The 22700-nt window shown below is 34.9% G+C and overlaps 1 protein-coding gene across 2 annotated transcripts in view; it reads left to right on the top strand.

Annotated features, from left to right (window-relative positions):
• The window catches only part of CFAP20DC (CFAP20 domain containing), an 86654-nt gene that overhangs the window by 44919 nt on the left and 19035 nt on the right, over positions 1-22700 (top strand). For both annotated transcript variants that reach the window (XM_064453604.1, XM_064453603.1), the window contains 4 exons: positions 2489-2820; positions 7802-8215; positions 14638-14841; positions 20967-21028. In XM_064453604.1, coding sequence (XP_064309674.1) covers positions 2489-2820; positions 7802-8215; positions 14638-14841; positions 20967-21028 — 1012 coding nt within the window. The remainder of the gene's footprint in view (positions 1-2488; positions 2821-7801; positions 8216-14637; positions 14842-20966; positions 21029-22700) is intronic.

The following is a 22700-nucleotide window of genomic DNA, read 5'->3' on the forward strand; positions in this document are numbered from 1 at the left end:
AAAATATGAATATCATTGCCTTAGAAAAAAAGAGTTTAGAGCATTTCCTACTTAACAGCTAGAATAGCTGGGGAAAAGATCTCTTTACATACAGGAGAGTTGTCCAGCCAGTTGAAGTTGGGTGATATGTAACATTTTTGTGGCATTTCTGCATAGTACTTTCTGCAGTTGCAGATGTGGCAGCATTTCCAGGGCTGAAGACATTCAAAACAATTTCAGGCTTGGTGGGCCAGATTCCTATTGGGCAAATGATTGGGTACTTCAAAATACTGATTTAGTGCGAGATAGTATTTTAATCATGTTAGGTCACAAAATCAATTGGGAAAAAATTTTCCTGAGTCTTTGTTCTCGAGCATCCTAATATTGTGTTTGGCTTCATGTGAAAAGTTAATGAGACGATCCCTCTTTTGTTTCATTTTATAGGGGAAATTATTACTTCAAAATGCAGATTATATAGATATTAAAAGATAGTGAAAGCATAAAAACTGTGAAATGTGAATTTGCAATTAGTACCAAAGATGTGCAGACAGAACATTAGTTGTTTTGCTTATGGTTTCTCTTTTATTCACATACAGCCTTCCACATGTAATTCCAATTGCCCAGCTAAGAAAAATGTTACCAGAGGACACAATCTTGAGTGATCAAAGACAGGACAATTCTTCTGTAGTACCCTCCTTTGAAAAACTTTTAGTTATTGTTCAGAACAAAAGCTCATTGGGTTTACGTAAATGAAGGGTGGTTCTTAAAAGTTTTGAATGGTCTCATTCATTTCTTGAGGCTTTTGAAAAAAATAGCCCAAAATATTTGTAAAATGAATGGCATTACTTACATGCTCATCCTGCAAATCTTTTACTAATTAAAAGCAAGGTGAGATTCTGTATATTTACAAAATAGACTTTTTTATGTACAATAGACAGCTATCTACTAAATTTTTTAAAACCAGAAATATTGTCTATTATAAAAAGAGTTTACTTGAAAAGTCTTGGAGCTTCTAACTATAGCTGGTCTTCATGTAGAGACTGAAAAATAGTCCCTTCTGAAACAAGTAGGTGCAGGCCATGAATGTACAAGATGTGTTAGGTCCCTACTTTTCTCTGGTTCCTAGTTCAAACTACTGTTTAGGATATTAACTGGAGTTTGGTAGCTTTACTAGCTATCTTCAGTAAACTGGAAAAATTCATAGCAACCCAGTAAGAAGGCAGCTGTTTCTCCTGGTGGTCTGATTCATCTTTCTTTTGCCTTCATTTATGGTGGTTCATACTTCTGCCTCCCCCACCCCCCACCCCCAAAGCTGCTGAAGCTGCCTGAAGTGATAATTACCTCTAAGAAAACTCAAAAGAGGAGAATACCATTGTAAACCTACTGTCTTTCGTGACAGCAAGTATTTTATTTTCGCAGTGCTACTTTATTATTATATTTTTAGTGGATTTTTTATTGAGCCTTTTTTAATACAGTTGGTGGTAACTTTGTTTTATGGAGCCAGAAAGTTTCAAGATCTAGTGAATAATCCACACCACACTACTTTTAATGAAGATAAGGGAGTATTGCATACTTGAGCAATTCTCCTTTTCTCAGATGCTATTTGAGATTGGTTTTAATCAATCAAATTGACATTTTTTTCTATACCATCATTCCAAACAGTAAAATATAAGTTAACAATGAGAGTATAAAAATGGCTTTTTCATGTTTATCTGGTGCACTCAATCTTTAAATCCATTTCTGTAGTTTATTGTTTGTTTTGAAATTGGCAGATTAGTACTGCCTGTATTCAGGGAAACTTGGTGAAACAGATATCTTCATACATTTTTCATGTCACACGATTTTTCATCAGAGCTCTAGTTTGAAATTGAGATTTAAACCATAAGTTCTGGACATAAAACAAAGTGTAGAATTTCAGAAATAAAGAAGGAGCAGATTGTAATATTACAAACTTTCCACCGACTATGTGTGTTTTTTAAATTTCAGCCACACAAAATGCAGGCATGTGGCACTTAGGGACATGGTTTAGTGGTGGACTTGGCGGTGTTAGGTTAATAGTTGGACTTGGTGATCTTAAAGGTCTTTTCCAACCTAAATGGTTCTATGATTCTACGCCTGTAGAAGATCAATAACCATATTCAATAAAATTATGTTTTCCTAGAATGAATTCAGTTGAACAGTTTCAAATCTTAATAGCTAAATAGTTTCAATTTGCAAATTGCAGGCTTGCGTGTCATATATCATAGCCTGCGTATTTTTTGATCTAGATTTTGATTTTGATCTGCGTATTTGTGATCTAGAAATGTCTTGATTAACCTTGCCTCACTTAGAAAGCAGCCTGATGTTTTTCGTTGCATCCTTGTCACTCTCCCAGCTGTATAAATCTGATAAGCAGAATGTTTGTATATTAGAAAAACTTATTTTTCTGTATGACTTCCAGAGAAAACATGTGATCAGGGTAAAATATAATTTACAGATTTGGCATTAATATAAATATTATATGTTTCAGATGAATGGGTGTTTCCAGGAAGTTTCACTGAGAGTATTCAGCTGGATAGTAGTGAGTCGTTCGTAGCTACTGAAGATTCAGCCTGCCATAATTTAACCTCACTACAGAATGCCTCTTTTGACCATCACTGCAATGAAACAGGTGATCACCAAGTGAATAATAAAGAGATTTACACATTTTCATCAAAACCTCAGTCGGCTCCTCATGGGAAGTCTCCAAATATGTCACCAGAATGTTGTGTTTTCCCTTTGGATTTGAAGCAAGACAGTAACAGAGTACACGGGAAAACCCAAATTAAAGATAACTTTCAAGGAACCAGCAGCAGTGAAGAGGTAGGCCACTTTGTACTTGTAATTCTTGATAAAGTAGTCTTCATCCTAAAGCTCCTCAGATGAGATTCTGCCTTCAAGCAAGACAGAGAGGATAAATCATCTTTTCCCCATATACCTACAGGTAGATTTGTCTTTGTCAGGTTGCTGTGTCTAACTGGATACAGGAGTGAAAATGCAGGTATGCCCTCTGTAACAAGTGGACAAAAGAAACCTAACTCTCTGTCAGCCCCTGTGCTAACAGAGAAATGTGAGTATAGTGCATCATTACAACAAAAAAGAATTTAGGAAAGCCTGTGTCATAGATTTGAGCAAGATGTAAGTGCGTTATGGCTGAGCAAGAGTGCAGTAAATAAGGCTTCATTGTGCCTCTTAGAACTGTAAGCAGAGACCATTTTGCTCACCAACATTGTCAAAAGTGAAGTAAGGGATTTCAGCATTTTAATGTCACTTGATGATTGGTATTTCTGCTTTATATCCTGTCTGAGCTGTGTCAGCATCATTCTTCTGCAATGTAGAAATCTTTCAGCAATAAAATTAACGAAAAAAAAGAAATATTTTTTTAACAAATATATCAGCTGTGGTACTGTATGGAAATCCACCAAATTGTCAATTCATTGAATAGTTGCATTGTGTCATTACAGTAATTGCTACAAGTTTCTACCTTTATGAACATTCTGGTGTATTTTTAATTAAAAAATCTGTTTCTTAGCATTCTAATCTGTTGCTTATAGCTGAGAAATAAAATCAGCCAAGTTACATAGTAGCAAGATGGACTGAGCTTTACAGAAATCCTGATCTATATTCTGTATTTCTGAGAAACCAAATTGCTGATGTTAATTATAAGAAACAAATTTTATTAGTTTTTTTCCTGTAGTTGTGAGGGTTTTCCCATTATCTGGGGCAGTTCACTATTTACTAACTTAAACCCATAAGACTTTGTTATTTCAAAAAAGTTCCAGAATTTCAGAATTAAATCAGTTTTAGTCAAGCTGATAGTTCATGAGCAGTGCTATATGGGATACCATTCTGAAGATACAAAACTGTTTGGATTTCAAATAATTTCTTTGTCTGTTATGCTCAAGAGAAGACAGAGAGGTTACTGGAGAAGCTAGGCTAAGAAAATTTTTCCACAACATAAGAACTATAGAAGCTTTCTAACACTGTCGTTCACTCAGCTTCAGTAGTTTCCAGTTGGATTTACTTTTTTTTTCTTTTGGGAGATGGTGTGAGGTTTTAAAGTCCTTTGTAAAGATAGGTCTCCAAAGCAGTGTAAAAATGGCAAATGAAGATTTCTGAAAAGGTACCAAATAGTAAAGGCTGTGCTGTGATAAGTGAGTGAAAATAAAGTATTTCAAAACACAGCACATATGGCATACTTAACTGATGAACTATAAAGCAAGGCAAATCTATATAAATTAATCAAAAGTTAAATTAATCATTAAACTTTGCTGGTGTTTAAGCCTTTATCGAAGATAGCTAACCTTCCATGCCATCATCCTACCCCAGAGATCCAGTGCCAAGCACACAAAGAGAAAGCAGTAGCCAAGTACTCCTGCTTTTACAGCACAAGGACAACACTGGGGCACTACATTAATGACCGTTCTAGGGGCTTAATGCAAGAGTTATTATATACACTAAAATCTAAAAACTTTTCTTGTCTATATGTCAGAGGTGTGCTAGGGAACAGCCTCTGTTTCATTCATTATATTTGGATGCATTAAATAGTATCAGCACTGCAGCTGGAGATGCATTACACTTACAAAGCTAGAAGATAATTACATTAAACGAATTTACAGCATGCTAACAAATTATCAAGAATTTTTTTCTCAGTCGAACCACTACATTAGTAATTCATAGTTAAGCCTTTCTTTCATGTGAAAGAAATCACTGAACCAACAAATTACTGAGCAGTCATATTTTGCCCATATTCATCCTCTTCCTTGTACAGATACATTCTGTGTTGCTTCTTGAAGTCAGCTTTATAATGATAGTCTGGATACACATTTAATATTCAAATTGCTTTACTTTGCATTACTGAATTAAACTAGAAAACAGTTTTATTTCAAGCACTGAAAATACAGGAAAGAGGATCCTGGAAAAGCCATGATAGCTGAACATAAGACTGCTAACTTAACAGTATCTGTTTTAGCACAGTCTAAGGTATCTTTGCAGAATTACCAAAATCCTTTAGCCCAACCACATCATGTTTCCCAGTTTACTTCACTTGTATGAGAACATTATCATTTGACTAAGTTATGCTGAATCTTGCAGTACTTTTTAAATATGTACGTTAATCTTACATGCTTAAATAAGCTACGTTGTTACAGGTTTTCACACTATTATTGTTTCTCATGACCATTGTATTACAGCTTTCTTTGAAATTCAAATACATTCTGTTTGTGTATAACACATGGATATGTACAGACTCTTGAACTATATCAAATAAGATAGAGATATCAACCTACAATTTAAATAATTGCATGTGAGCATAAATTGCCTTTCTTCTGGAAAATATAAGTAAAGCTTCATTTTAATTAAAAAACAAAAAGAAAAAGGTTTTGCATATTTTGTAGTTTAAATATCTCTGTCTGGTAAAAAGTCCATAAGTTCCAAAAGTTTTCCTTGGTTTTTTTATGTCACTGCATCATGAATTAAAAAATGAGTTAAAGGGGCTGAATCCCAGTTTCCTCCTAATCTTCATTTGAAGTTAGTGGAGCTGCAAAGGAGATTTATGTACTATTAAATCTATGAAAAATCAGCATTACCTACAAAAAATACTTGATTGTAAAATATAAGAGGCATGTTATGCATCAGGATAAATTTCAAATACATGAATGTTGACTCTATGTTGCATATGCTGAGAGCAGTAAGATAGGCACGACTGCTAGGATTGTACAGTTTATGTAACTTGGCTTTTGGGGAGCAAATGTTTCAGCCTGCAAACTGAAAACAGCAAGTATTTATAAATTCCCTTTAGTAGTTACTAATTAGTCACTGAAATAGTTCAATGCTGTTATTCAGTTATCAGAGACAAATCTGTAAAGGATAAAAATTGCTTCTTTTCTTGGAACCATTTACCATCACGTGACTTATTTTGTAATTATACGAATGTCCATACTTTCAGGTCAAATTTCTGTCAGATACTTCATATAATTAAACTTGTCATGGCTGCATTTGCGGATTCTGTCAAACCCAGGGTAAACCAAGAACTCTTGCTGTTTCAAGAGTTGTGTGACTGTGGCATGTGTGACCACATGTCATATAATGCTATCAAAAATGCTGTTTTATGTGTAACAGACAAGTTTATCAGTGAAGCCTTCAATGAAGAAATTGAGATTTTTTTTTTCTGTCCCTATATGATTTGAAGAATAGAGGAATAAGCTTAAATAAGATAATGTACCCTTACAAAGGCAGGTAGGTAATTTCACTCTGATACCTCAGTATTAAAGCTCATCATACAAAGGGGCTATATCCCATCTGCTCCTAGTAGGTGACCCTTCAGAGTCATTAGAATGATCATCTTAAAACTACAACCCAGCAAGAGCAATCAGTTTTATGTATCCAGAACTGCCCATCTGCATGTTCTGTCAAGGAATACAGTACATCAGTGGAAGTTCTCATTCCTCAGGAAAATCATTCTCATCTTCAGTTTACATGTGACACATACCATACATAACACATTATAGTTAATCAAGCAAACTTTACTGATGTTTCTGGCACCATTTCATGATTTAGTATTTAACAAATTTTTCTAGAACCTACATGTGTACGGCTGAAGGGACATGGAAAGGTGGGAGGGCTTTAAGTTTCAGATAAATCAGTTATCCATTTATCTCTAATGCGTGGGGGGGAAATACAGTGTTTTCTTTAGTAGTCTTCCATCTTAAGTTAACCTAACTTAATATGGGTTTCCAGCACAGATTTTAAGATAATTTATGGCAAATAAAGATCCATTAAAAAGAGGGAAACACAGATTAGTGTTTGAAGGAAATTACTACGTGAGGGAATAAAACTATAAACTTCCAAAATGTGTATCATTAATAAGGGATTACTTTCTTGAATGTGCATTTCATTCAGTGTAATCCAGTCCTGGACTCACTGAAGTCAGTAACAAACTTGGATCACTTTCATTTGCAGTAGCACCTTGGCTATGAGAGTCATACTGAAGATATTTCAGTGTCTTACTGAATCTTGCAATACATACTACCTTTCATCCAGTGTGGTAGCATGTGGCAGAGGACCAGCGTGATGAGGCCTCTGTCATCCTTTCCTCCTTGAGAATAAGAATGTTGAGGCAAAAACTAGGTGTGCTTCCCCATTATTTTTCTTCCCATGTGTTTGGAGTTGCTGTTTGTTGTTGAGATGGGGTATGAGTGAACATCATACACTTGATTCATGGGATCTTTTGCAAAGGCATTTTTAGAAGCATGAATATAAGGTTAACAAACTAACCTCCAAAATTTTTAAGTGGTATTCAAATGGTACTGAATGTGATATTCAGTGATACTACCAGAGGTGAACAAAGTGTTCTCAGAAGTAGTTATTCCTTCTACATTTAAGTTGAAGATGCGATATGAATATATGGAATATTAATAATTCAATGGAAAGACATCATTGTCTTGGACTTTTTGCTTTTGGTTTACAATTTTGATAGATTTCATTGAAATTATTATTATAATCATGTAGCACTCAAGTTTGAGAGGCTACCAGCATTCTAAATTTGGGTCAACATTTTGAAAAGTGTAATCTTGCATCCCCCTCCTCCTCTTTGTACTTTCTATTTTTCACTACTTGAGATGTAAGAATATGTTTACAGTATAATCAATGTAGTTGCCAGGAAGAGCAGCTGGTTTTCAGAATCCTTACAAATTTAGAATTAGGCAGTAGAGATTGAAGAGCCATTTTGAAATTTTAAGGTTATGTAAAACTGTATTGTGTGACGATGAGAGGGAATTGCTCTCTCTTTGTTTCCTAAATTTAGGATGACAACAATGAATTCACCCAGGGTACGGAGAACCTTCAGATCAGCCACAGCAAGCAAAGAACATCTGATTCAGCAGTTTTTAAAGAGATCCCATTAAAGAGGATGTCATGGAGAAATGAATACTGGAAGAATAAGGAACACAGCAAACATAACCTCGAAGAGACTGTCTTATCAAAACCACAGAGTTCCACTGTGAGAAAAACAGATTCTGTTAGCTCTCAGAGAAGCTTAAAGCCTACCCTTTCTCTTTCTCCAACTGGAAGTAAATGTGAATTCTTTAAAGTAATTCCAAATGGTTCTGAAAAAAATGAAAGATGTGAAGGAGTTTCTGGTCAATTAAAAAGAGCCGTCAGTAAAAAGTCTCTCAAGAAAATCTCAAGAGAAAATTCATGTCTGACAGCACAGACTAGTGTAAGTGATTTTTACTTTGAAATTAAATTATTAGCTTGTATAGAAAAGCTATATTAGATATACCCATTTGCATGAAGTGAAAAATAACACATCTTTCATCCAGATATATTCTGGTTTCATCATAACAGTATTTACTGAGCTCAGTCTGTTGAAAGTTGATTTCGTAGTTTTTTGTAGCGCACAAAATAGTACGCCAAATAAAACAGAAATCACAGAGGTTTATAGATGAAGAGGTGTCGTTGAGCAACTCACATTTTGGAAATGTGTGAGTTAGAGAGTAGTTTTGGGGTGAAAGATTACAAAGGAAAATTGACAGACTTTGAACTGATATATTAACGAGCGACCGTAGAAAGAGCGTTAATCTGGCTACTTCGTAGTATCTCTGCAACAGCCCTGAAAAATAATAAATTATGTGATTGAACACCAGCAGTAAGGCTGTGTCATAAGCTAAATTGCCAGGCTACTGAAGGAATTGTTACATTCACCAAAGTGTTGTTTTATTCCTAGATTTTTCTTACTGGATTCTCCTTATGAAAACATGTAGTAATTTGAAGAACAAGTTTGTCTGAAGCTAATTATTTTCTTTAATATTTCCTAATAGCTAATTCTTCTCTTTTAAGCTTATAATGGTGTGCTTTGAACTGTGCTTTGAATCAAGAACTGGAGCTTAAGAATCAAATGTATTCTGTAAATCACAAATGAGATAGTATGTTACTGTTCCATGTTTTTGGATAGAACACTTTTAGGCATAGAATTACTGCAGATCCATATCTTTTAATGTGTAACCTCTTTTCTAAATGTGTTATGCGTAGATTAGATTTATTTCTGAGCATCTGAGAGTGGAACAGGTTAAATTTCTTCCTTGGGCTTCAGGCATCTTTTTTTCAGATGTCACTAATACCCTATGAGACTGAAGACTTACATAGCCATCATCTTCTGTCAAGCAGTGGTCAGTCATAGATGGCTAGGGTTAAAAACCAGTGCAAGACAGTGAAAAGAAAAAAGTTTTTTAAAAAGCAGAGAAAATCCTACCCATAGCAGCATATGTTCTATGTATGTATTATCTGAAAAAGTCTTTAGAATTGCCACTACTGACGTAGAAAATGTGGAAGAATGCAAAGTGTGTTCTTTTGTATTTGGGAAGAAGTTTCTGTAATTTTTAGTGATAGGAAAACCCCAGCTGATACTGATAATCTGATTCTCTGTTTCTTAGATGTGTTAATATCCATGTATCTGTCTAAGTGTATAATAAAATCTTTTACATTTTACATTCACTTTCCCTCCTAGTTTTATCTATAGGAATTTATTTTTTCTAGTTTCCAGTAAATATTCACATTTTTATGATTAAGTGTATTTTCCCCTTGTTTCCTGATTCTTTTCAGGTTTGGAAGATTGTTCCACTTAAAATTCAACTATGTTTATTACTAATCATAACTAATCTATTTGTCCATAACAAATGAAATATGTTGATTACTTTCCTAAAATATATTATCAGTGTTTAATGCAGCGATCAACTTTTTCCCATAGAACATACCTAAATTTAGCCTTCCTAGGTGAATTACAATTAAGTTTTGAAGTGTTAGATATATTTTACAACTTTTTTGTGATATTTTGTTTTAAAAGATGAAGGAAAAGAGCTATCATTTTTCCTCCACTCAATAAATAGTTAATTACTAATTAGACAGTAGGGTTATTACCATACTGCACTTGTAGCTGTAAATGTGTTGTGCAGTACTTTGTTGCTTGTAAGTATTTTTTGCAAAGACAAAGCCTGTTATTGATGTATAGAAACTCAGGAGTTACAGACTTCATTGTATTGCTACAAAATATAAGATGAAAATATCTGGCAGATTTAGCTCTCATGCTTGATTTGATCAAGTGATAAAATTTTCCAATCCAGAAGCCTTTCCTTGGAGTTCTTTGATATTTCTTTTTGTACTAGGCCACGGTCAAAATTTGAAGCCAAATCTGAGTGCCACTGACTGCCTTTTAAACAATGTTTCTTTATATTAGAAAGTGTGTTCACCTAGCACTTAGAGAATAAAGTAAAATATATTTTTATTAATTTTTATTAACAATGTTTCCAATAATTTTAAAATTCATATAATAAGATATTTGAATGTGGCCTTTTTCTGACCATATACATATGTAAAGCTTTTTTTTTTATCTACTGGAGCAGTTTTGCCATAACTAGTATTCCAGGTCCCCACAAGTTTCAAGAAAAGGAGCGCTGACATACAATATTGTTAACTCCAACTAGGCGGCACTGGAGGTTTTTTGTTGGCTGTGGGCATGTAATTATTTTATTTCTGTTTTGAAAAATTGTTCATTGTTTTAAGAATTATGTATGAAAGGATAGTTTCCTATGAAAGGGTATGAGAGTGAGTGTTTACAGAGGAGTAATCTCTTCTAATCTGCTCATACGGAGGACTGGTAAAGAAGAGAAACACTTAGCCAACTCTTCCTGCAGTCGATTTGCTAACTACTTAATACACTTTAAGGATCTGGTTGCTTGCAATGTTTTATTCATGTTTTAATAGAGTTCTCTATTATTAAGTTCAAATATTTTTAATTAAAAGAAGTACAGCCCTCTGGGTAATACTGCAAGCATGTAGATAGCTGGTAAAGTTTTCCACACGTATAACTGCATTCAAACAATTCTGAATAAATCATTTGAACCTAGAACAATGCGAATGTCATTATATAGGGAAAAAAAATCCTTTAAATAACAAGCTTTGTCAATCTAGCAAAAGTATTAAGTACTTAATAAAAATACTTTATCATAAGGGGAGGATATGCAAAAAGACAAGGTAAGCTTTTAATTACTAAATGAAATACTAATTTTAGACAAATTTACGATTATTATAAAATTACGTCTTACATCAAAAGTTTCTCCTAAATTACAAAGTGAACTTAATCTCAAATTCAATTTTCAAATTCTGTCTTTGAATATTGGCTAAGACAATATAAAATTTGTGAAGAGGCTTTTTTTATTAGTTGTCTGAAACTACAGAATAAATAGTCCAAACTATTTCTCCTTTATTACAAGGTATTTATTGTACAGGATGTTTAACACAGCAAATTGTCATTACATCTCTTCTCCTTTCTGAATATAGTATTTCTAGAGTGAGACCATTACAAGAAAACAAAATGACAATTTGAAATAAGCTGGGGAAAAAAACAACAAATGTTTTGAATTGTTTCATAAAAATTCAAAAAATCTATGCATCTTTCTTCATAGATGTAAAGGAAAAGTCAAGCAGGGTTGTGTGATGTTTTGCCTTTATTAAAAAGAGAGTGAGAAAAATGTTCTTTCAATGCTTAGTGCTTTTATTCTGCATAGCACTAGTTCGTTCTGTCATTTTAATGACTGCATGCCAATTGCTTCTTATACGAGGTAAGAAAGATAAGCCGAAGCTTCTCTTATAATAACCAAATAAATGTAGAAGGCCTCTATATAGGAAAATTAACAGGAAAGCAGCATCTTCAGTAAGATCAATAAAAGTTACAGCAGCTGTAGATCTGATAGAATGCTAATACTTCAGAGCATAGCAGACTTTCCAGAAATAACATAAAAAGCTTTGTATGAAGTGAACAAATACCTAAGAGTAACTGAGCTAATAACGGACGTTCAGTAAGGGTCTGGAGAAAACTTATTATTTTAGGTTTAAAGATGGTAATAATAATCACACTATTCAGCAACGAAGCTTGGACCTCAAAAGCCAGAGGTATAAAAGGGGTGGAGGCTGTGCTAACAGCTTCTGTCGCCTTCTCATACCTTGCACAAAATGGCAGACTGTATTTATCTGTGCCAAAAAGTAGCCTGTGAGTGCTTGAGGTGATTCCATAGGAAAAATCTTTGCAAAGTCATTTGACTTAAGAATTTGAGATACCCAGTAAAAAATCAAAAATGTTTGCAATAGGCTTTAGAATTGTCTTAATTTTCACAAAGATTTGCATACTTGCCCATGGAGCTGTTTCCAAGTGAGCACCCTTCAGTCATAAATTGTGTTTTATGGGACATATTTACCTGCTGATTGTCAGCTTGCAGGCACGCTTCCCATCAAAGGTGGTTTACTTTGTTATCTGAGTGCTAATTTTCTTTTTGGTCCGTTATGTGCAATAGATGGCTTTAAGTGAAATCTAACATCATGGTAGTCAGAACGAAACATCAAAAATATATGATAGAGTTGCTACTCACAGAAACTTAATGTTGGGCAGCAATCTTTACTGAACGGTATGTCATTTCTTAAGTAGAATTTAAATAGGAAGTATTATTTTACATAGTATTGAGATAATAATTGTTGATTTATTTTATGGTGCCCATGAGGAAATAAAAACATTCTGTATGTTTTTATTCTAAAACTATTTTTGCAAATACATAGTAAAATATTCTAGAGCTTGAGCCAAAATCAAGGTTCTGTTCATTGCATGATGACGATACATGTATTATTAAAAAGAAGCATTTGTCCATCTGTCCTTGATCCAAAATTTTCTTCCAGTGTGCATTGTATCGCACATATCCTATACTTGGAGTTCATCACTGTCAATGAGTCTATGAGCATATCCCCAGTTAAACTTCTGGAGGGGAAATAAGTAATGTAGTATCCTTCACTACCTGGCTCTGATCACAAGGACAAAAAAAAAAAAAAAAAATTGGCAGGAGAGCGGATCAGATGAACAATAATGCTTTTCTGGTTCCCAGAAAATACAGTTTTATGAAGCTATATGGAACTCCCTAAAACAGAAAAAAGTACTGTGTCACTGAAAATAACCTCCTTTTACAGCAGTGTTTCCAGTGAAAGTGAGCACTTTGCATGTGAAATATTGAGTAATATACATGAAAATCTAAGATATACACATATATTTTTTGCGTTATTTCCTTAAAATAAGGGCATCAATGTGCAATGTATAACATCTTTTGTGGGCTGTATACGTCATACCTCTGTGGAGCTGAATAATTGAACCTATATAATATTTTATTAATCACTTTCATATATTCATGAGTGTTTTTAAAAGCAAATGTTGTTTGTGTTTATGTGATGTCATAGCCTGAAGGTATTGAACATTGCTGTAGTATTTCTCTTACATAAAGCTCCAGTTCAAGTTTTCCTGTGTCTCAGGTGTGACGGATTCATGATTATAATCCACATAGAAGACTTAGCATGTCTTGTATAATAGGAAGAAAGCAGAGGAGGTTGTAGTAATAATTCCAGTGTGTAATGTTTCAGTGTGTCTTCTGGGGGTACAAAAGTGACCGTACCTTTTCCTTTCATAGCAGGAAAAGCTAGCAACATGCGTATCACTAGTACAACTGACCTGCTTGTATTCTTGAGGTCTTCAGTTACCCTGTACCTTCCCACAGCAAAACACACTGTGAGATTCCCTCTTCTGCCAGGAACATGATAAACTCCTCGTCTAAAAGACCTGTTCTCTTCACTAGAATCAAAGCACCGTCCCTCTTTGGGATACTGTTATGTAGTGTCTGGCAGCCCACTGGCCGTACTCGGGTGATCTAAATCCCCTGAAGTCCTGGTCACTACCTGGATTCACTTTTCAAGCAGAAATGCTTTGTAATTTCATTCAGAACCAAAAAACTAGAGGCCTCAAGTATTAGACCTGTTCTTTTGTGAAACGGCAGTCTATGTGGACCCTTTAAAAAAAAGGAAGGTTTTTCTTAAGGAAGGGGTTCTTTAAACAAAGATGATGCCACAGCCGGTTGGGTGAACTTAAACAATCTTTTCATGAGGTTCTGTGTGGTTCATAAGTACAAACTGCAAAATAGTTAATACGTGGTTTTTAGCTTTTGGCCTGTGGACCAAGTTGGATATAAAGATTACAGTTGCATTAACAATTCAACCGATGAATATAAAGAAAAATGAAAATACAGTGATGTTTATTTTAAAATGTATATGCTAGCAAGTTACCAAAATAACTTCTAAAATTTAGTGCTGACATGTGTAACTTTCCAGAGGAATTTTATGCTATGCTTGACAAATAATTAAATGTTACGTTGATGGTGTCTATGGTACTATGATAACTGCATGATTGGGTTTATTTCAAGATTTGCATTTAATGCTTAAGCAATTTTAGCTGCTGCATTTTTTAACTTCTGAAAGCCTGCTTTTATCTTCTGTTTTTAATTGCAGTGGAACAGCAACTTCACCAAACACCCTGGATCCAAACTGTAGCCCATAACAGTGTTTGTGTTCTTCCTTCCTGTAATTATGTGTAAATATGCTTGATCTTCACAGCTGAACAGAAATCTGTTAACTAATCTTTTCTAGTAAACATTTCGTTTCTCTTTTAGTATTGTAGCTTCTTGAAGATTCCCAAAAATATTCTCCAAGGTATCTGTTATGTTCATATATGCTGTTCCATGATCCTGTTTATATTGTTGACTTTTCCATTTTATTTCACAGGAATATGACTGGAAAAATTACCAGTCAAATAGACTGAGTTCATCTGAACTGCAGATGCTGGCTAGCATGAAGAGACAACAAAATGAAGAATTAAGGGATACTGGGATCTCACATGGGCTGAGTGCATCACAGATAGACAACTGCAATGTTAGCATAAGTACAAACAGTGATGATACAGCAACCTGGAACTCTTGTTTCCCACCAGTAAGTCTAAACCCATAGTAGTTTGTCTATATGGTTTCTATCAATTCTGCAACTCAGGGGTCTTGAATGTTAAAATTTCTTTGAGTAGCTTTCAAATTACCATTACCAAACATTTTTTAGAACTTATCCAGTAAAACATGCCACCAAAACACATGCAGTTCCAGCAGGTTCTGTAGTACCACCATGGACAAAGAGCAAATCTATTATGTATATTCCTTCCTAGAATCCTGAATAATCATGCAGGCTGTACAGTTTGTCACAGTAGTGGCTGACAACCTGCAGGTGTGTGATATAGTACTTAAAAATAGTTCCAAAATGAATGAAACCCAGATATACCAGTCAGCAACTGCATTACAGTGTGAGTAATGGAAAATAATTGCTTCTTACAACAAAGGCTCATTACGGAAAAGCTAACTGTTTGAAGGACTGAAGCAGGAGAACAGCAGCAAAAAGCTGCAGTAGTTCTGAGCACTTAGCGTGTGTTCCTTCTGTATTTTGCACCTTGTGTTCTTATTTGTCCTGGTACAAAGTGGTACAAAATCACACACAGCTGCACTATGTGACAGAGTACTGTTACAAGAAGCAGAGGAGTATTTGTTACACTTCACCAAAGAGTACTGAATGTATGAAATCACAGAATAACATTTCAGCAACTATATGAAGGTACTTGCAGGAGCTGCTGTAAAACTAGATAACCTCATACTCTGTTTATATCTCAGCAACATAGTTCTTATTTTATTATAGGTGAAAGAATAATAAACAATGAATGTGGCTTAAGTAAAGCACACAACACAACTCTCTGAGGCAGATCCAATATTGGAAGAATAAACACTGCTGTGCTGTCCTGATATAAACTATTGTAGAGTAAATGCTCTAAAATGTTAGGTGCAAATTACCTCCAGGGATCTACAGGGCCTAGATAGAGGCCTGTAGTAGCAATATTCCATAGTGAACGATCAACACAGCATTGGAACTTTGTGTTACACCGGTAAATGGAAGTTTCAAATGAGAAGAGATGTATCAGTAAGTGGGTAATTGTACAAATAAGAACTTGGTTTACAGAGTAACATTTTGCAGGATATCAGAGAAACATTAGTTGGTTTTAACTATTTGAGATATGTAGACGTAACACATTTAGTTGATTTCATAGTATTTCCAGTGCGCTTTCTCAGTACTCACTAAATAGGCTTAAACATAGTGTAAATCTGCAAGACTGGACAAATGGAACTCAATTAAATAAAGAGAATAGCAGTCTTATTAATTATTGAGTAGTTTAATTATAAGGAAATTGATAAGAATATTTAGACATGTCAGGTTTGGTTAATACAAATTACATGAGTAAACAAAATGAACTTTTAAAGTAAAATGTACTGCTGCAGTATTCAGCGATGCACAGTGTGACTGCTAAGACAGTTCTTTGATCTTACTGCCTTGATCAGCTTCTGTAGCTTCAGACTAATAGCATCAGTCTAAAAAAGTGTTTAGGTTAGTCATATAAATTGTAATTTAATACAGCTGTAGTTTTTCATAATAGTCCTTTGTGGCCATCTCTGTCTACATAAATCAAGTGTAAAAGGCAACATATTTGTCTTTGAGAGAGAAGTTTTTCAAATTTCATTCAGTTGACTGAAGTGTTGAGGTGTCTTACACATACAGCCTTGTCAGGTTTCTCCTCTGCATTTTGCAAGGTGGGCATTGAGGTGTTAAGATTTAACGGCAAGAACCGTTTCAGGAAGAGATAATTTAGAAAGCAAACCTAATATTTTCTCAGATAAGGACTAACCACTTAGTCCCTCGCTACAGCGAAGACTGCTGAAATTCAGCTTCCGCAGTCTTCCTTACCCATATACATCTATCTTTACGCAAAAAGACTCTCTGTGCCAGTTCAATGTCACTTAGTCCACAGTATCTATTGATTTTCTTTTCCTTTCTGAGATAGCTGCCACAGCACCAGCTATTCATAGATGTGGTACAAATTTTTGGAGTATGGACTTGTGTGTTTAGCACACTGCTTGATGTAATTCTGTTCCAATATTTGGAAAAATGCAGAGTAGTCAAGTGAGGATGATAATTCATTTTCTAGACCTTTAGTATGTAGGGAGGTTATAAACAACATTTATTAGGGAAGGTGATTATTTAATCATCCCAAGTTGTTTAACACAGAAGCTTTTAAAAGAGTAATTGGGGGCATTTTTGGAGTGCTGGTGTTAAATTTTAGTATATTTTGGTATGCTTACAACATTTTAGAACACTTTGAGAGCAGTGATCTATGCCAGTATTCAAATGGGTAGCTGCAATGAAAAAGTTAATGTAGGCCAGTTGGTCTGATATCATTGTCAAAATAGTGAAGAATCTGGTATGGGATTCAGTTAACAGAGATTTAAAGGGTGGTAATATGGTTAATGGTAGTCAAGATTATTTGATAGAAAATACATCCTGTTCAAAAAAAATGTAATTTTCTTGATAAAGTTACAGTTGATAAGGGAACTGCTTAGATATAACATGTTAAGACCATTGTAAATATTTGTTTATAAATGAGAAGCATACAATATTGATAAAGCATACCTTGAATGAATTTAGAACTGGTCAACTGACAAATACCAAAAGCAGTCAGTAGACAATTTTCTGCAAGTAGAGTATATTCAGAGGGACCCGCTTCAGGGTTCATTCAGTTCAAGATCTGATGATGTTCCGTGGTTTTTATTAGTGATCTGCAGTTTAATAGCCTGTGATATACGTATGGTCATGAGTTGATCTAATTCTTCCCTCTGGCTTTCAAATCTGTAAATCTGTCAGGTAATTTCATATAGCTGTTTTCAGTGAATGCCCACACATAGCATTCGCATGAGCAGTAAATGTGTTACTTCTACATAACTGAGAGATCAAAATGCAGCCTACTTGGAGTGACTAGAACACATACAAAGTTTGTTCCTCCTGGATTTCAGTCTTCTGCAATGTGCGATCTTAGTGTAAAGACCTAAAATGAGTAAATTAACAATTTCTTCACTTTCCAGTTTCTACCAATAAGTGTTCCTTATATATATTTATTCCTTATATATATAATGTAAAAAATATGTGTAGAATAAAAGCAGAATTGGTTTTATGTCACTGATCTTTAGTACCAGTATCATTTCAGTTGAGTCAAGAGAATTTGCAAATGATCAATCCTTCCAAAATCAGATATCAAACAGCAGAAAAGTTTGCATGTATCTGTAGCCCTCTTCAAGTTGTGTAGGCAAATGATTTTAGCAGTGCAGTATAGAAAATAAGTAGAAATAATCCTCATATTGTAGTTTGACAAATTAAGGACAGCTTGAAATTCTTGTCAGGATTAAATGTTCATGCTTACATGTGTTTCCAGGATGTATCTTCTGAATATTTAAATCAGTAGTATCTATTGCTTTCTCTTATGTTCTTCAAAGATAAGTAGGGAGTATTTTTATTCCAAATTTTCATTCATTTTATAAATTTTTGTCCCTTAGTGGAATCTATGGCAACAGCACCACCAGAAGGCAGCTTTTTGTGTATCTTTCAGTTTGAAATACCTATGATGTTTTGCAAGGCAGGGCAAGATATAAACATGTTAGATAGTAAACTTCTGTATCAAAGTAATATTTTATATATAAAACACATTTTTAGTGAGTTTGTTTTTTCCATCATTTTCCATTGTTAGTCTGATTTTCAGATGCATTGAAAATTCTCATGTTACTGGCTTTAATGAAACTCAGAAACCCTTCTGAATGTTAGGGCACATAGATCAATCATATTGCTAAGTTGCAGTTAGAACAGATGTCCTTGAAAACTATAAAACAGATATACTAAAAGTGTATTTTATAACCTCTGATAGTTTACCAAGAACTGAATATATTCTGTCAGGACAAATCATTGAAATGTAAGTCGTTTAGCAGCTGCTGTAAACTATGACAGCCAAAAGGAATAAAATAGCTTTGAATATTATACATTACCCAGCATAGCTATCAGTTATAAATATGGAAAACTTCTATTTTAAAATGGATTTACTTCAACACAGAATTGTAAACCCTTGTAAAATGTGTGTGGGACACAGTTCCAAATCAATAATATGTCTATGTGGAAATAAATATTTTAAAAGACTTTATTTGACTGTGTCTTACCTGAGTGTTTTCTTAAATCTTAGAGTCTACGAAATTCCATGTTAGCTTTGCAACAATATGAAAAACACAGTTCTATATATTGCAGAGTATAATGTGAAGTTTATGCCTGCACATAAACACATTATCCAAGAAAAGTTGCAAAGCTTCCAAAATATCTCTGCTTAAATGCCTTGCTTTGTTCCAGAGATCCAGTAAGACCTTCCTGCCCTGGCAGGGAATTGGCCCATTCTTGGGTAGCTGTTTCCCCACTTCAGACAAAACACAAACATTCTGGAGCAAGATCTTATATAAGAGAATTCAGTATATCTTCTTGCATATGGACCCTGATTCTGAGTCAGAAATGCAAAGGGAGAAAGAAGATTCTCCTAGACTGCTCAGTGATAAATCCTAGAAGCTTGTAATGGTATAGTGCTCCATTAGCAGGCGCCAACGTATGCTCACCACTAAGAACTGTCTTTCAGGTAAGGAGTACTCACAGAGAAGAAAGATTACTTGTTCCCAAGCAACTTCCTAAATAGAAATTCAGTTACATAGACCTTGATCTACAAAATATCTGAAAGGGTACTTCCAGGTTTGTGCCTAATTTGTGGAAGGTCTTCTGGCCTCCTTTGTAATGATTCAGAAAAGCGAGCCACTTAACAAAAAAATGGCCTTGCATAACTGAAGTCTGACAGACAAGAGGAGTGATACTTAAACCCAGAATTATTCCAACAGAGAGCTCAGTTTGACAACCCCTGGAGGGATCTGTTCACATCAATTCAAATTGCAAAACTGAGGGAGACTATTCTTTACTATGAAATGAGACTAAAAATTATTTAGACAGATATTCTGGTTTATAGACTCTCTAATTCACTTTCTGTCTCATCCACAGTCTTCCACTAGCCATCATTTGGGAATTGCACGATCCACCACCAGGCAGTGACTCATATTTGGCAGTAATTAGGATGTCATTCATCCTGAACATATATTTTACAACATCCCTCCCTACTTCCTGAAACCATGAGAACATACTCATTTTTATATTGATTTCTGTAAAAAAAACAATTGCTTTCATACTGCTTAGTATTTATTTTTAGCATTTCATGTACTAAATTGTCTAAGTATTGTTAATGTATGCTTGTATTTTCATTTCTTTTGCCTTCAGTGATTTTTTTAGAACTGTTTTTGAGGTATCTGATAATGCCAAGGGGGGGTCTCTTCTGAAAGCACTACATATATACCTAGAGAAAATGTATTTCTGAATTTTATAATTCTTGAATTTTTATATCAGTTTATGAATATTGATCTTTCTTGCAAATGACTGTTTTTAATGCCGTAAACCAAGTGTAGTTTAAAACCTCTGGGGCATATTCTTACAAAGGGTAGGTAAGATTTGAAGGCTGTGGAGAATTAGCATATTTTGTATGAATATTCATGCATTCCACTGTTAGCTATTCATGAACAGCTTCATCCACGTTTCAGATTGGCAGTGCCATAGAGAAGCATATGTGCGTCAGCAAACTTCATTTGGGACTGCTAAGATTGCTGTTAACGGTGCTTCTGGTGAGAGAGGAACCATGTCTGCCAGCCGTATTAGCTCTGGCTCTGTGTTGTCTTAAGAATGTTTGGTTCTGCACAGATCCAACTAAGAATCCCTGCACCATGCTTCCTATATATGTACAGTCCAGACTTCTCTATCAGACAAGACTTTGCCACCCTTCCCTCTCTGTTTGCACTCTGTCCCCACACAGGCAGTAGAGAAATGGCCGTGTGGTTGACTCTTTAATTCATATGTATTTCCACCCACACAAGAATCATCTGTTAGGTTGTACTTCTGCACAGTTAGGATCTGAATATCCCTTTTAAATTTCACAGATAAGAAAAAACTGTAAAATTCTAATATCAGAAGCTGCAAATGTGTATGCTCATAAAAGATCTCCTACGTACTTCTAAACATGCTGAAAGAATATTTGCAAAGTTCTTTTCTCACTATTATTTTTTTGTTTTCCATAGCCCGTCAGACAGGAGCATCACTATCAGAAAGAAATGAGCCCACTTTCTCATTCCAACCCACGGTAAGATTCCATTTATAGCCTAGGCAGTAAGGATTCAGTTAGAGTGTTCTGAATATTAAATGTGACATTCTTTGATTTAATCTTAAATCTCTTTTCACTTGCAACCTCTTCTCAGAGGGCTTTTCTATTGCTCATTTTAGTCACTGTCTGAAGTATGTCTGCATTGTCCTGGAATGCAGAACTGAATTCTATATGTTTTGGATGCACCACTGTGTATTTAAACTGACATAGGCCTTGCTCCTACACCTGCTTTGATGCATGATTCAGCAAATCTTCCTCATCTGACATACATACACCTCTTTCTTTCTCCTTCTCTCCCTCTCTGCTTTGAAGGCTTAGAACTAGAATTCTTTACGTGACTGCAGGTGCCAGGGAGTCAATTTGTAACAATAGATTTTAAGGTTACTTATTTAGGTAGGACTTTTCAAAAGATACCCCAGTCAGGAGAGGGTGTTACAATGCTGTGGGATAGTTCAAAGGGATCCTGTCTACAATATATTTTGGCTGTCAAGTTTTTAGCTTGATCTGTTTTGTTTGGAATCAGCAACAAAACCCTGTGACTTTACTATAAGGTGAGATGGGGGTTTGAAGACAGGGAGAGAGGGTGATTAGGGAGAAATAATCGGATCGAGACAGTCAAAATTAATTGTCCAGTTTCAGAACTGTCCTGTACCTGTGAAACCTCAACATCACTCTGTCAATTTTTTAACAGCCTAAACAAGAGGCATACTTATTTTGAAAAGTAGTTCTGTTTCATTTACACTCAATGTTATTAATGTGGATTTTGCTTGTCCAAGTTTTAACTGGACAATGTATGTGAGTTGGGAGGGATAGGAGGAGAGGATGTTTCAGATACAACTTCTTCATTTTTTATCAACAGTCTGAAATGTTTTATAATAGTGCACTGCCAGTCAGTGCAAGATAATATGCGTTTCTCCTCACACAGATGTTTTCATTCACTTGTTTCACTTGCCATCCACATTTTTATTATCTTCTTGTAAGATTTTATGAAGCGAACACTATGAAACTTGCTGTGCAATTCCACCCAGATGCATCAGTTATTGCAACATGCAACCATATGTTTCCTAGCGCACGCAGTATATTACTAGAGTTAAAGTATAATCCTGTATGCCTGTTCCCTTTTACATGTAAATCAAAGTGCTCGTGCTGGTCTAGAAAATCTCTCTGCCTTGGGTGCTGGTTGTCCAAGGAACTACCTCTGTCCTTATGAGTTGTTACGATGGCTGAAGTGGACAGAGACACTTGACTAGAGTCCACAGAGTAAGATACCAGGTACCTTGTGACCGACACTTTGTCGAGGACTCTTTATTCCAGAATAGAGATCAAGATTCTGGTGGCATTAGAATTGCCTACGGGCTATTGCCATTTCAGTGCAAGCTACATTGTTTGTCGTCTTTTTGATCACACATTGGTTGAGTCATGTTTTATTAAGTTATTTTTATGCATGTGCTAAAGCAATTTGGTACTCGGTACATTTTATATACTGAAAAACAGAATAAACACCATTATCTGTAAAAATAAAGCATTTCATCATATCAAGTTAATATGATCAACAATGAAAATTTGTATTTCCATATAATAAAATTTAAAACAAAATAGTATAAATTATGACTTAGTTCTTATGCTATTTTAATCCAGTACACACAGTAGA

The sequence above is a fragment of the Phalacrocorax carbo genome, chromosome 6, assembly GCF_963921805.1.
Source record: "Phalacrocorax carbo chromosome 6, bPhaCar2.1, whole genome shotgun sequence".
Taxonomy (NCBI): Eukaryota; Metazoa; Chordata; class Aves; order Suliformes; family Phalacrocoracidae; genus Phalacrocorax; species Phalacrocorax carbo.